General features: G+C 43.6%; 1 protein-coding gene across 1 annotated transcript in view; it reads right to left on the reverse strand.

The window, feature by feature from the left end:
- Positions 1-16,399, reverse strand: part of LOC142750375 (uncharacterized) — a 468,269-nt gene that overhangs the window by 429,295 nt on the left and 22,575 nt on the right. The window contains exon 4 of the mRNA XM_075859374.1: positions 13,232-13,283. Coding sequence (XP_075715489.1) covers positions 13,232-13,283 — 52 coding nt within the window. The remainder of the gene's footprint in view (positions 1-13,231; positions 13,284-16,399) is intronic.

Below are 16,399 nucleotides of genomic sequence, written 5' to 3' on the forward strand. Positions count from 1 at the left end.
TTAAAAAAAATAATTGTTTTGTTTCACCACCGAGAGGCATGAGGGCTTATTTTTTGCGGGACGAGCTGTAGTCTTTATTGGTACCGTTTCTTGATACATACAACAACTTTTTGAGCACTTAACATTTTTTTTTTTTTTTAGAGCGAAGGTGACCAAAATACAGCGATTTTGGCGTTTTAAATACTTTATTATTTACGGTGTTCACCGTGCAAGTTAAATAATGGTATATTGTAATAGTTCAGACTTTTCTGGACGTAGCGATACCAGTTTTGTGTATTTTTTTACATTTTATTAGTTTCCCCAGGGGACTTGAACCAGCAATCGTTAGATCGCTGGTACAATACACTGAAATACTAATGTATTGCAGTATATGGTTATTTTTACAGGCTCCTGTAACAGCACGATCGCCGTTTCTGTCCGTTAGTCCTGGGTGTCAGCTGTAATACACAGCTGACACGCGCAACGTATGGCACGGGCTCAGAGCGTGAGCCCGCTCCATACATTCACCCCCACACACCACGACATGCTATTAAGTCATGGTGCACCAAGGGGTTAATGCGCACCGGGGGTGCAGAGTGAAAATTTTCCACTCGTGACATTTTAGTGCACAATATGTTGTGCCCAGTCTTTGTCACCGAGGACAAATACCTCATAAAATATTAAATCTGTTCTCCCGGGTAAGGCGATGCCAGATCTGTGGACGTAAACTGCTGTTTGGGCACGCTGTAGGGCTCATAAGAGGGAGCACCATTTGTCTTTTGGAGCGCAGATTTAGCTGGTTAGTAGTTGTGTGGGGTTTTACTTGTATTTCAGTTTATAATGTGGGGGCATATGTGAGTACAACAGGTTATAATAATGAGTTATAATAATGGGGTAAATAGTATAATAATTCATAGATATGTGGCCAGTGTCTCATTGATAAATGGTGCCAGATGTTATCCACTTTCAGAACACACTGCACGTTTTGCATCACCATATTCTGAGAGCCAGAATTTTTTTTTCTCCACCGGACCCGTGTGAGGGCTTATTTGTTGTGGGACAATCTGTAGTTTTCATTGGTACCATTTTAGGGTACATGCAGTTTTAACACTTTTTATTCCGTTTTTTTGGCAAACAAGGTGACCAAAAACCATCAATTCTGACCATGTTTTGTATTCTTTGTTTTTTTACGGCGTTCACCCTGGGCTATAAATGACAATTGTACTTTATGCTGCAGGTCGATCCGATTACGGCAATACCATATATACATAGTTTTTTTTACGTTTTGCAGCGTTTGCTTAATAAAATCACTTTTTTTTTATAAAATACATTTTTTGTGTCACCATATTCTGAGGCATAACTTTTTTATTTTTCAATTAAAGAAGCAGCGTAAGGCCTTTTTTTGCGGGACGGGTTGTAGTTTTTATTGGTACTATTTTGGGTTACATGCGACTTTGATAACTTTATTGTATATTTTGGGAGGGGTGGTGACTAAAAAACAATGCCAGAATTACAATTATTTTTTTTTGCGGTGTTCACTGTGCGGGAAAAACAACGTAACCGTTTCATAGTTTGGGTCGTTACGAACGCGGCGATACCAAATGTGTACTTGTTTTAACGTGTTCATTTTTTTCCTATAATAAAAGACAGGAAAAAAAAGCATTTTTTTATTTATGTAACTTAACTTGTATAAAACATTTTTATCATCTTTTTTTTTTACTTGTCCCATTAGGGGACATCTAGACTTGCAGCTCTGATCGCTGCTAGAACACATTACACTACATACGTAGTGTAATGTATTCCTTCTGTCATTGTGACGTGACAGTCACTCTGACAGGAAGCCTCAAAGGCTTCTGTACATGACAGCCCGGAAGCCAGTGTCTGGCGTCCGGTTGCCATGGGTACCATCGCCAGCCCCCGTGCTTTCACGTGGGGGCTGACAACTTGCGCTAAACACCTTAAATGCGGCGATCGCAATCGAACGCCACATCTGAGGGGTTAACTGCCGAAATCAGCGGCGATGGGCCGCTAATCGGCAACAGGGAATGCAGTAACTGATCTTTACTTTTTTTTTATTATTCCCCCTAGGGGACTTAACCAGCGATCGTAGGTTTGCAAGCACTATATACTGCAATACTAATTAATGTATTGCAGTAGGCTTGGATTAAGGGCTTAATAGAAGTAAAAAGAGCTTCATAGGAGAACAAAGATGCCAGACCTGGGGGCCTTCTTTAGGCCCCCAGACAGTCATGCCAGCCATCGGCACCCCACGATCGTGTCGCGGGGGACATGGCTTGTCAAAGGAGGTCACCCCCCCCCCTCTGTACCGCATTTGATCATGGCATCTAGGGGGTTAAACGAGCGGGATCGTGATCAAGCGCGATCCCGCTGGTTATAGTGAAGTGTCGGTTGTAACATACAGTACATGCAGTCCTATTGCAGTAAATGGGAGATTAGTACTACAGACTCAGATGTAAATACTTCTGAGTCTGTAGAAAAAGGGACACTGTTTGGAAAGGCACTGTGGCCCATCTGTCCTAGCAATCCAGGGAGGTCACAGGGAACAGACCCCTACCAATAAAATCTTCTAACATGTTACATTTAAGCTTTGAACATTTTCACACCATCTATACAAATAATGCCATTGCAAGCGTGTTGTCTTTGACACCGTGCTTACGCAAGCAAGCATACTTAGCAGTAAGCCTGCAGTGTGCAAGCGCAGTGGCAAAAAAAAAAAAAAATACCTTTACACTAGTGCAATAATTTGCATACATGGCACAAAAACAGGATTTTTGTACTTACCAGCAAAATCCCTTTTCCCTTGAATTCACTGGGGGACACAGTACCATGGGTATAGGCCGCTGTCACTAGGAGACTGACACTATGTAAATGTAAAAAACAATTGTGGCTCCGCCCAGTGGGCTATACCCTCTGGTGAGAACTCAGCTCCCCAGTTTGTACCAAGAGGAGTAAGAGAGCAGAGAAGGTTTAACATCTTTAATATGTTTCCAATGTGAAAAGCAACCTCAAGAAGACCAAAGAAATACGGCAGGAACGGTCTCCCCCAGTGAATTCAACGAGAAAGCAATTTTACTGGCAAGTACAAAAATCCTGTTTTCTTGTTAAAGTATTGACTGGCATACACAGTACCATTGGACATACTAGAGCAGTCCCTTAGGGTGGGGGAAAAAAAATCAGCCTTGCGAGCAGCCTAAACCACAGCTGCTTGCAACACCATCTGACCCAAACTGGCATCAGCAGGGGCCAAAGGATGGATCCAGTAAAACCTCTAAAAAGCATGTAACGAGGACCAGTTGGCGGCTTTACAGACCTAAAGCGCATAAGCCCGATGCCACATGCTCCCATGAAGCACCAACTGCCCTGGTAGAATGAGCAGTGACCCAGAAGGGAGGTTCACTACCCTTAGAAGAGTAGGTTCTTTTAACGGCCAATCATATCCAGCTAGCAATGGTGGCCTTTGAAGCTGGGCCAACCTTAAGAGGGCCCTCAGGTACAATAAATAGAGAGTTGAGGACTTCGTTGCTGCAATGTAGACCCGAAGAGCTTGAACGACATCCAAGCAATGCAAGGCACATTCACGTTGATAAGAAGGTTTAGGACAAAATGAAGGAAGGACAATGTCCTCATTAAGGTGCGATTGCCACAAGGAAATCTACCTTCCAGGATAAGATCCTGAGAGAAACTTCCACCAAAGGTTCGAAGGGTGCAGCGTCAAGGACCAGATTGAGATCCCAAAGTTGCAGAGGAGACCGATGAGGAGCACAATGTGCGACTTCCTGGATAAAAAGACTTAATTGTAGTGGGAAAAGCCAAAATGCGTTGGAAAAGAAAAGATAGGGCTATAACCTTCCACTTTAGAGTAGCCAATTTGAGTCCCTGATCCAAACCGACCTGGAGGAAGGCCATAATTTACAGGATGGAAAAGTGGAGGGCGTGAAACTGATGTTTCAAGCCACCTAAAATAAGCCAGCCAAGTGAGATTGTAAATCCTTTGGGATGGAGACTTCCGGGCCTTAATCATGGTCTGAATGACCGCATTAGAGAAACCTCAACTTCAAAACCGCAGTTTTAACAGCTAAGCTGTCCAATGCAGCCGAGGTAAAGCAGAGTGGAACATTGGACCTTGGGAAAGAAGGTTGTGCCGCAGAGGAAGTGGCCACGGGGCGTCTAACAGGAGCACGTGATCCACATACAAAGCCAGTCTTGGGCCGCCAGAATGGCTGGAATTCCTGTGTCCTTGATCATTTTCAGCACTCGATGTAGGAGTTGAAGGGCAGGACAAAAAATAGGAGGTTGAAGGACGACCAGGGGAGAATCTGAGCGTCGGCTCCTATGGCCCTAGGATCACTGGTTCTGGTGACGTAGTCCGGGCACTTGTGTTTGTGGTGAGAGGCGAAGAGATCCACATCCAGGAAACCCCACCGAATGCAAATGCGGTGAAAAACTGGATGAAGAGACCATTCTCCGTGGTCCAGGCTCAGGTAATCCGCCTCCCAGCGGTCTACTCCTGGGATGTGCACTGTTGAGATTGCTGGGAAATTCTGTTCTGTCCAGCAAAGGATCTGGGCTGTTTCCTTCCATACAGTCCTGCCTCTTGTACATCCCTGATGATTGAGGTACACCACTGCTGTAGAGTGGTCTGTCTGTATCCGTACTGGAGGACCCAGGAGACGAGACGCCCAGGGCCACTAAGATGGCCATCAGCTCCAACATGTTAATCAGGAGCCGAACATCCGTGTCAGACCAGGTGCCCTGAACTGTGAGGCAGCAAAAGAGCGCCCCCCAGCAAGACAAACTTGCATCCGTTGTGGTGACTTGCCAGTGGCAGTTATGAATGGTTTTCCCTGAGATGTTGGGGAAAGAATCCACCAAAGCAGCAGCTTCTTGACTGAATAAGAAGATGAGACTATCGGACCGAAGACTTTTCAGTATCCCAGCTCCTAGTCAGAGTGGCCCTGAGGACAGCTACTGCATTAGCCATGGCCTTAGCTGTCCTTTGGGCAGAGACATCACAGATATATTTAGACATCTGCAAAAAGCTGTGCAGCTAGCAGGGAAGTATCCACCCGAGAGTCCCCTGAATCTTTTGCGTCCTGTAGTTGAGTAGCTAATTTAATACTAATAGTAGGAATGTTTCCAGCGCTGTATGACTTCTGTACACCGCTCAGTGTACTATGCCATTCACTACCAGTGATTGAGGGAAGTGTCTAAGAACAGAATAACCCCTTCCCTACAGCCAAAAAAAACCTGTGTCGCGCTGGTTGGACAGGGCCTGCATCTGAGTCAGGTCCCATCTGGTGCCCAATCAGAACGCAAAACCGGAACGGTAAATGGAAGGCCATGGAGGAGAGCCGTCGGGAGCGTGGCTACCCTGCGGCCTAGCAGAGAACCAGAGCCGAGGCCTAAATTAATGCCACCACCGGTGGAACGCTGTGGCTTGTAGTAAAAAACATTAGATAATGAAGTCTGCCAGCACATAAGTGTTAGAAAGGACAACACTTAATAAAAATTAAAAAAAAGCCTCTATATATAATGCCGTAAAGCCTGCTGCCATAGCCTGAATGCTCCACCACCACCACAGCAGCTCCCAATGGCGGGGGGAGAACTATCCTATCAGTCATCTTCAGGCACAGTCTGTCACCGCATTGAAAGGCGTTCGTACGTAGTGAAGCGGTCCAGCCTCCTCCACCGCTGGTGCTGTAATAGGGGACTGAGTTACCAAGGAGGGGAACATCCACCAGAGAGGTAGGCATGCACTGAGGTGGGAAAAGAATCTGCCAAAACGGCGGGAATCCACTGAAAGTGGGATTTGCTTCCGCCCCGCGCCCACAGGGGAGTCACTAAGTGGAAAACACGATCGACTCGCACCCTGCACCTGAAAAATTATTAAGAAATAAAACTGAAATAAAAAATCTAGCAGAATTGCCTGCAGTGCAGGACATGTCTGCCTCCTACAGACACTAGGCTAAAACTGGGGAGCAGAGTGCTCAGCAGAGGGTATAGCCCACTTGTGGCCCTAGTGTGATAAGACATTTTAGGCACCATGACAGGTTTGAAGAGGTCTTGTGGTACCAAAACTGTAAAATACCCCCAAAAATGACCCCATCTTGGAAACTACACCCCTCAAGAAATTTATCTAGGGGTACAGTTAGCATTTTAACCCCAGTTTATTTGCTAAATGTATTTGAATTAGTCTGTAAAGCTGAAAATCTACTTTTTTTCTGAAAAAAACTAAGACATTTTTATTTTTTACAAGGAATAAAGGAGAAAAAATACCCCAGCATTTGTAAAGCAATTTCTCCCGATTACAGCAATATGCCATATGTTGTAATAAACTGCTGTTTGGACCCATAGCACGGCTCAGAAAAGAAGGAGCTTCACTTGGATTTTGGAGCGCTGATTTTGCTGGAATAGTTTTCAGTGCCATGTCGCATTTGCAATGCACTGGAGGGACCAAAACAGTGGAAAACCTCTAAAAGTGACCCCATTTTGGAAACTACCCCTAGAAAAATTCCTTGAGGGGTGTATAGTTTGCATTTTAACCCCAGTTTGTTTTTTTGCAAAATTTAGACCCCACAGGTCTTTTGCAGAATTTATTAGAATTAGGCAGTGAAAAATTAATAACATTTCTAATAAAATTTTTCATTTTTTCATTTTCAGAAAGAATAAAAAGGATGAAAAAGCACCCCAACACTTGTAAAGCAATTCCTTCAGAGTACGGTAATACCCCACAGGTGGTCATAAATGTTTTATTATTAATTAACCCTTTCCAGACTAATTCATTTTTTTACTTTTTCTTTAGTTTTTCCCACCCCGCTTTCCAAGTGCCATAACTTTTTTTATTTTTCCGTCAATAGAGTGGTGTGAGGGCTTATTTCTTGCAGGAGTTGTAGTTTCTATTGCCACAATTCAATGTACTGGGAAACCGAAAATAAAATTCTTTGCAGGCAGAAATTGGAAAAAACTGTGATTCCTCCATTGCGTTTGGGTTTTGTTTTTACAGTTTTCACGGTGCAGTGACAACTTACATTTTTTTTCTGCGACAATACAATTACAGTGATACCAAATTTATATTGTATTTTTTATATATTTTACTACTTTTACAAAGTAAAAAGTATTTGTTAAAAAAAAACTGTTTTGTTTCACCACATTCCGAGAGGCATAACTTTTTTTTTATTTTTTTTTGGTCGATTCAGGGGTGTAGGGCTTATTTCTTGTGGGACTATCTGTGGTTCGTATTGGTACCATTTTTTGGTACATACAACTTTTTGAGCACGTAATACATTTTTTTTTTAGAGCCAATGTGACCAAAAAACAGCAATTTTGGTGTTTTAAATTCTTTATTTTTTATGGTGTTTACCATGCAAGTTAAATAATGGTATATTGTAATAGTTCAGACTTTTACGAATGCAGCGATACCAATTTTGTGTATTTTTTACATTACTTTAGAGAAAAAAAAAAACTGAGTAAAGTTGTTTTTTTTGGACTTTTTTCACTAAAGTTTACGGTTTGTTTTTTTTACACATTTTATTAGTCCCCCCCTAAGGGATTTGAACCAGCGATCATTAGATCGCTGGTGCAGTACACTGCAATACTAATGTATTGCAGTATATTGTCATTATTACATGCTCGCTGTTGCTGTTCGTTCGTCCCGGGTGTCAGCTGTAATACACAGCGGATACCCGCAGCGTATGGCACGGGCTTAGAGCGTGAGCCACGCCCTGCATAAACATGCTATTAAAGTTGTGGTGCGCGAAGGGGTTTAATGTGCAGCGGATGGTGCGGAGTGAAAATTAAAATTTTACACGGATATGCGATTTTAGTGCACAATATGGTGTGCCCAGTTTGTGCCACTGAAGACAAATACCTCATAAAATATTTATAGGGTTCTCCCAGGTATGGCGATGCCATATCAGTGGACGCAAACTGGTGTTTGGGCACGCTGTAGGGTTCAGAAGAGAGGGAGCGCCATTTGGCTTTTGGAGCGCAGATTTAGCTTGGCAGCTCTGTTTTGAGTTTTACTGGTATTTTAGTTTATAATGTCGGGCATATGTACTCCGTGCGGAATAATAATGCGGTAAATAAATAATAATCCACAGATGTGTGGCCAGTGTCACACTGATATATGGTGCCCGATCTTATCCGCTTTAGGAACGCACATTTTGCGTCGCATATTCCGAGACAATTTTTTTCATTTTTTCTCCACCGGAGCTGTGTGAGGGCTTATTTGTTGCAGGACAATCTGCAGTTTTCATTACTACCATTGTGGGGTACATGTGATTTTTTGATCACTTTTTATTCCATTTTTTGGCAAGCCAGTGGACCAAAAACCATCAATTCTGACTGTTTTTATTCTATTTTTTACGGCGTTCTCCGCATGATATATATGACAATTTAACTTTATTCTGTGGGTTGATCAGATTACAGCGACACCATATTTAGATACTTTAAATATGTAACTTTTATTTTTCAGACAAAAAAAAAAGCTGTGTAAGGGCTTGATTTTTGTGGGACGGTTGTAGTTTTTGTTGGTACTATTTTGGGGTACATGCAACTTTTTGATCACTTTTTATTCTATATTTTGGGAGGGGTGGTGACCAAAAAATAGTGACTGGCATGGTTTTTTGCGGTGTTCACCTTGCAGAAAAATCGACCGCCATATTTAAGGGGTTAATTGCCGAAATCAGCGGCGATGGGACGCTGATCGGCAACAGGGAATGCAGAGCAGACACACCCTGCAATTAACCTCCGCTCTGGTGCAGCGCCGCACTGCGGTTAACTGTCAAAGCGCAGACGTAACTGCACGTCAAGGTGCGCAAAGTTACTGCACACCTTGACGTGCATTAGCGGCAAGGTGTGCGAAGGGGTTAATGATAGAGGATGGGATTAATAGCACTATTTCTATTTTTGCAGAGGACACCAAACTATGTAGTATTGTTCAGTCTATAGAAGATGTTCGTAAATTGCAAGCAGATTTGGACAAACTAAGTGTTTGGGCGTCCACTTGGCAAATTAGGTTTAATGAAGATAAATGTAAAGTAATGCATCTGGGTACCAACAACCTGCATGCATCATATGTCCTAGGGGGAACTCCACTGGGAGAGTCACAAGTTGAGAAGGATATGGGTGTACTTGTAGATCATAAACTAAATAACAGCTGCTTCTAAAGCCAGCAAGATATTGTTATTATATTATGCCTCTTTTAACCCCTTCCCGCTCCTGGACGTACTATTAGGTCATGGTAGCTGCATCGTTCGCGCTCCATGACCTAATAGTACGTCTCTGAAGTAACGGTCGTTTCGGCCGTCCTCCTGACACATACAGGAGCTGTGACAGCTGCTGTCTCATACAGCGGGGACCTATCGCTGTGTCCCCGCTGATTAAACCCTTAAAGGAAGGGTGTCGCGGAAATTTTTTTTTATATCAATTTGCTTTCGGTGTTTTATTTAAAAAAAATTATTTATTTGTGTGTTTGCGTTTTACTTTTTTTTTTTTTTTTTTTTTTAACCTTTTCTTCACTATTGGGGCTGCCATTTTTTTATTTCATCTCTGTATGTGTCGATTAACGACACATACAGAGATGGAGTACGGCACATACATCCACATAGCGAATGGTGTACGCCGTCTGTGTCGCTCCCACACATTCCAAATGGAAGGTCTTCGGCCGAGCGACATCCGGCGCCATTTTCTTGCGGCCGGACAGTAAGATGACTACTTCCGATCGCGGCTTCCGGACATGTGTTCAGAAGCGAGCGGACAGACCGGAGGGAGCGGCGGCAGGAGCAGGTAAGGTATGTTTGTGTATGTTCGTGTGTGATTAACACTGTATGTAAGCCTACTACACTGTGTATTCGCTCAAAAAATGGCGACAGTGTAGAAGGTTTGAACATTCAAGCCCCTCCTTTCTCCTGGCACTAGCCAGGATAAAGGAGGGGGGATTGTTTGAGGACGTTAGAGCGAGTGGGTCTTCTCAAATTTTGCAGCGTAAAGCAATGTGGTTGCTTTACCACATGCCAATGCTGCAATTTTGGGAATTGCTCCCTCTAGTGACCAGCACAGGGAAATGTTATAAATTAGAATCTAATTTATAATATTTCCTGACTCGTGAAAAAACTTCAAAAATTAGAACAATGTCTAATCATGTATATACTAACTGTTTAATAAAAAAAATTCTAGCGACACATTCCCTTTAAAAGCCGCGTTCAATAGAGATTGCGGCTTTTTAGGGGTTAAGCTACCATCGCCGGCCTGCTACACGATAGCGGCCGGCGATGGTGAGTATGGCAACCGGACACCAAACAATGGCGTCCGGCTATGCCATCGACGGAAGCCTAGTGGGTCCTGACAAAGTCAGGACCCACTGTGCTTGCTGTCAGTGAGTAACTGACAGCTCTAATACACTGCACTATGCATGTAGTGCAGTGTATTAGAATAGCGATCAGAGCCTCCTGCCCTCAAGTCCCCTAGTGGGACAAAGTAATAAAGTAAAAAAAAAAAGTTAAAAGAAAGATGTGTAAAAATAAGAAAATAAAAGTTTTAAAAGTAATAAAAGTAAAAATCCCCTTTTTCCCTTATCAGTCGTTTATTATTAACCCCTTAAGGACGCAGCCTAGTTTGGGCCTTAAGGCTCAGAGCCCATTTTTCAAATCTGACATATTTAAATTTATGTGGTAATAACGTCGGAATGCTTAAACCTATCCAAGCGATTCTGAGATTGTTTTCTCGTGACACATTGGGCTTCATGTTCGTGGTAAAATTTGCTTGATATATTCAGTGTTTATTGGTGAAAAATTGCAAAATTGAGAGAAAATGTAGAAAAAATAGCATTTTTCAGAATTTAAATGCATCTGCTTGTAAAACAGACGGTTATACCACCCAAAATAGTTACTAGTTCACATATGTCTACTTTAGATTGGCATCGTTTTTTGAACATTCTTTTATTTTTCTTGGACGTTACAAGGCTTAGAACATAAACAGCAATGTCTCATATTTTCAAGAAAATTTCAAAAGCCTTTTTTTAAGGTACCTCTTCAGTTCTGAAGTGGCTTTGAGGGGCCTATGTATTAGAAGCCCTGATAAAACACCCCATTTTAAAAACTAGACCCCTCAAAGTATTCAAAACAGCATTTAGAAAGTTTTTTAACCCTTCAGGCATTTCACAGGAATTAAAGCAAAGTGGAGGTGAAATTTGCAAATTTCATTTTTCTTGCTGAATTTAAATTTTATGCAATTTTTTTTCTGTAACACAGAAGGTTTTACCAGAGAAACACTACTAAATATGTATTGTCCAGATTATGCAGTTTTTAGAAATGTCCCACATGTGGCCCTACTGCGCTCCTGGAATAAAACACAAGCCCTAGAAGCAAAGAAGCACCTAGTGCATTTTGAGGCCTCTTTTTTTATTAGAATATATTTTAGGCAGCATGCCAGGTTTGAAAAGGTGTTGAGGTGCCAAAACAGTAGGAATTCCCCAATAGTGACCCCATTTTGGAAACTACACCCCTCAAGGAATTAATTTATGGTTGTTGTTACCATTTTGACCACACAGCTTTTTTCACAGCACCTATTTGAATTGGGCTGTGAAATGAAAAAATTTCATTTTTTCCAATAAGATGTCATTTGTGATCAAAATTTCTTATTTTCACAGGGAACAAAATACCCCATTTTATTACCCAATTTCTCCTGAGTGCAGCAATACCCCATTTGTGGCTATAAACTGCCGTTTGGGCCCATGGGAGGCCTCAGAAGGGAAGGAGCGCTGTGTGATCTTTGGAGTGCAGATTTTGCTGGTTTGGTTTTCGGGTGCCATGTCGCATTTGCAGAGCCCCAGAGGTATCAAAGCAATGGAAACCCACCAGAAGTGACCCCATTTTGGAAACTACACCCCTCAAGAAATTAATTTATGGGTGTTGTGACCATTTTGTGGGTGTTGTGACCCATAGTTTTTTCACAGAACTTATTTGAATTGGGCTGGGAATTAAAACAAAATTAATTTTTTCAAATATGTCGTTTTGGCTGAAAATGTCTTATTTTCACAAGAAATAAAATACCCCATTCTGTTGCACAATTTGTTCTGAGTGCCGCAATACCCCATTTGTGGTGATAAACTGCGGTTTGGGCCCATGGGAGGGCTCAGAAGGAAAGGACCACCATTTGGCCTACTGGGGATATTCTGGTGCGAAGTCATGTATGCAGAAGCCCCTGATGTACCAGTACAGTTGAAACCCGCAAGAAGTGACCCCGTTTTAAAAACGACACCCTTAAGGCATTCAGCTAGAGGTGTAGTGAGCATTTTGACCGGAGATATACACCCCATAAACTGTAATGTGGGTTCTCCTGGGTACGGCAATACCCTACATGTGGATGTTATCAGCTGCCTGGGCACACAGCAGGGCCCAGAGGGGAAAGACGAGGGGGGATAAGCTGTGCGGAGTACATCAGGGTAAGTAAAATTGGGGTAAATTATAAACCAAGGGATGTATGATAAATTTTAAAACACTCTTTCATACAGAGCTCTGGTTTTTCGGGACACGTGTCACATTGATATATTGTGTCCTCCCTTATCCCCCTCTTATAGCAGACTTTGCACCTCTTTTGACTTTTTCCCTTCTTGCCAGTTTGGGGAACTTCTCCTGGAAAGTGTTGCCCTGGTACGATGCGTGTGGCCTCGCTTCCAGAAGTACTGGGTGCCCCCCCCCCCTTCTTGGTCCCTAAAGATTAGGTTCTTGATAACCACCTCTTGAAATTCCAGGAAAGTTCCCCTCTGGCCTGCCCATCGACGTACGCATTGTACAAAGCCATCTGTATGATGTGCACGGCCAGCTTCTTATACCACACCGCATGGCGCTGTAGGGCTTCAGGACTTCATCGGACAAGTCCACCCCTCCCATGTACCTATTGTAGTCCAGGATGCAGTCTGGTTTAGGGGTCTCTGTACTGGTACCTCGTGCAGGTACATGGGTACTGGTGGGACATCTCTCTTGTCCTTGTACTTGGCACACAATATGTTGCTGCTGGATTGTGCCCTGCTCTCACCCCTTCTGAGTGTTTGCCCAAGCAGAGTCTTAGGGAGGACTCTCAGATTTCTTCTAGCAGTGCCGCATGCCGCAGGACTTCTGGAAGCGAGGAAGTTGAAGAGCGGGACGCTGGTATAAAAATTATCCAGGTAGAGGTGGTAACCCTGGTCCAGCAGTGCTATTAACACACAATTTACATGCAATATTACACATACCTCTTAAATTCTTGTTACTTGGAGTAGCATTCACTTTATTCATTTTCTGTTTCTGCAAATACCAATACGAATAGAATGAAAGTAAAATCGATAGCATGACAAATATATAAAAATAGGCAAATCGTCGTTTTAAAGTCAAATCAGAATTGAATCCGGTCAAAAGATTACATTTAATATAAGGGTCAAAACATCGTCACCTACTTCTTAGAAACAGACTGCACTGATTTTTACCACTTTAGCAGTCAGGATGCTTTGACTTAAAAAAAAAAAAAAAAATCTTATCTCGAAAACAGGGGCGTAACTAGGAAAGACTGGGCCCCATAGCAAACTTTTGACTGGGGCCCCCCCTCCCCTGGGTGTCACACCACCCCCTCTTGTAGATAGTGCCTTTTTTACAGCCCCCTCTGTAGATAACGCCATACAGCCCCTCCTGTAGATAACGCCATATAGACACCTTTGTAAATAGCGCCATACAGCCCCTGTAGATAACGCCATACAGTCCCCCCTGTATATAACGCAATACAGCCCCCCCTGTAGATAGCGCCATACAGCCCCCCTGTAGATAGCGCCATACAGCCCCCCTGTAGATAGCGACATACAGCCCCCCCTGTAGGTAACGCCATACAGCCCCCCCTGTAGGTAACGCCGTACAGCCCCCCCTAAAGGTAACACCGTACAGCCCCCCCTAAAGGTAACGCCGTACAGCCCCCCTGTAGGTAACGCCGTACAGCCCCCTGTAGGTAACGCCGTACAGCCCCCCCCGTAGGTAACGCTGTACAGCCCCCCTGTAGGTAACCCTATACAGCCCCGCCTGTAGTTAACCCTATACAGCCCCGCCTGTAGTTAACCCTATACAGCCCCGCCTGTAGTTAACCCTATACAGCCCCGCCTGTAGTTAACCCTATACAGCCCCGCCTGTAGGTAACCCTATACAGCCCCAACCCCCCAAAAAAATCTGACCTATAGTGTGTCCTACAAAAGACATGTATCCCCTATCCGTTGGCAGCGATAGGGAGAACGGGGGACCGAAAGTCCCCCGAAGTTCTCCATGACTAACCTCAGACTTCGAGTCTGCGCAGTTCAATTAAAATGAAAGCAGCACTGGTCACGCATGCGCACAAGCGCGACCGGCGCTCCATTCAATTCTACGGAGCTGCCGACACAGACCCCGGAAGTCCGAGATTTCTCATGGAGAACTTCAGGGGACTTTCGGTCCCCCTATCGCTGCCAACGATCACACATGTATCCCCTATCCTGTGGATAGGGGATACATGTCTTATGTAGGAACAACCCCTTTAATGGCAGAGCGGGGAGATACCTCCCTGCTCTGCCGTAGTGTTCAGTGGCGTCGCGCTGTAGCAGCCATAGGGGAAGCTAGCGGAGCCTCCGGCCATGGTGGGGGCCCGTGCCGGCGGGCGACACAGGCCCACTCATGCCGCCGGGCCCCGTAGCAGCCGCTACGGCTGCTACAGCGGTAGTTACGCCACTGCTCGAAAAGATCATTAGTCCCGGTTTTACAAATGGCAATAAATAATGCAGAATTCCTCTGACAACCTCCAAATACAAGAAACAAGCATGGGTGAGCTGTGGAGGACCTTCAGAGAGGTGCAACCCAAATAAAGCATAATCAGTCCTAATAATTTCTAATGAAGGTGTAACGTACACGTAACAAAGTCCGACTGAAGTCTACGGACACCTTGTTACTATTACCTTAGTAAGCCGAGGGTCTCCAAGCTGCAAGCCACAGTAACACTTCGCACTTTCTAGTGGTGTGTCGGAATCCCAGTTTCTGGACCTCACAGATTATTATTTACCAAAAGGGTTAAACTAGTTCACCCCTATAGTTAGTTAGAAGGGTCCCCTGTCGATATGCTGGTCCCACTGTGTCCCCTTGTCCCATCCCTATCAGGGCCGGAAATGTGATAGCTAGTGGGCAACTGGAAAATCATGACTAATAAAGGCCACAAGGGCTGTCTAATAGTCTGTCAGGGCAAACCTTAGTCCAAGCATTATATCCAGTCTCCTCTCATCTAATACATGCCCCTGCTGTTATCACACAAAGCCCCTCATAGCGAACTAGAAATAAACATATGATTTATTTATTGGTTCGATTTGTGTCATCTCCTAAGACTGTTTAACTCAGGTATCAGTGTGCCTGCCATGCACCGAATCTGAACTGCACTGAATGCGGACACAGTGCTGTCAGAAAATGAAGTATTGGCCAAGTGAGCCGTCACATTAGGTGACAAATCAGTGAGGGTGAAGAAAACTGCTACTTCACAGTCGTCACAGGTTTAATGCACGACTCCAGTAACAACCTTTCAGCGACATTTTCAATGGGGGAGGCGATTGACCTGTAAGGGTATGTTCACACAGCCTATTTACGGACGTAATTCGGGCGTTTTAGCCCCGAATTACATCTGAAAATAGCGCCTCAATAGCGCTGACAAACATCTGCCCATTGAAAGCAATGGGCAGACGTTTGTCTGTTCACACGAGGCGTAATTTACGCGCCGCTGTCAAATGACGGCGCGTAAATAGACGCCCGCGTCAAAGAAGTGACCTGTCACTTCTTTGGCCGTAATTGGAGCCGTTATTCATGGACTCCAATGAATAGCAGCGCCAATTACGTCCGTAATTGACGCGGCGTTCAAGCGCCTGCACATGCCGTTACGGCTGAAATTACGGTCATGTTTTCAGGCTGAAACATCCCCGTAATTTCAGCCGTTACTGACGCCCTCGTGTGAACATACCCTAACTAATAAACTACAGAATTTCTATAGTTTAATATTCATAAAGTCTAATAACGGTTTTGAACAATACTCCTAGAGGATGTGGCCTATTTTGGACTTCAGGACGGTGCAATCCTTTTTGTTTTATCATCTTCACATTCTAAAAACAAACTAAAAAAACTTTTTTATTTTTATGGTAACAGCCATATAAGGGCTTGTTTTTTGCTAGGCAAATATTGTTTAATGGCAGCATTTTAGGCTTAATATAATGTATTTTATTAACTAATTTTTTTAGTTACTAAAAAACAGCAATTTTGCCATAGGTTTTGTTTTTATGGCGTTTGTTTGGTATAAATTGTAACATTCTGTGGATCAGTAAGATTACAGCGATGCCAAATTTATAGTTTTTTTTTATTTTTATATTTTACTAATTTTG

The sequence above is a fragment of the Rhinoderma darwinii genome, chromosome 3, assembly GCF_050947455.1.
Source record: "Rhinoderma darwinii isolate aRhiDar2 chromosome 3, aRhiDar2.hap1, whole genome shotgun sequence".
Taxonomy (NCBI): Eukaryota; Metazoa; Chordata; class Amphibia; order Anura; family Rhinodermatidae; genus Rhinoderma; species Rhinoderma darwinii.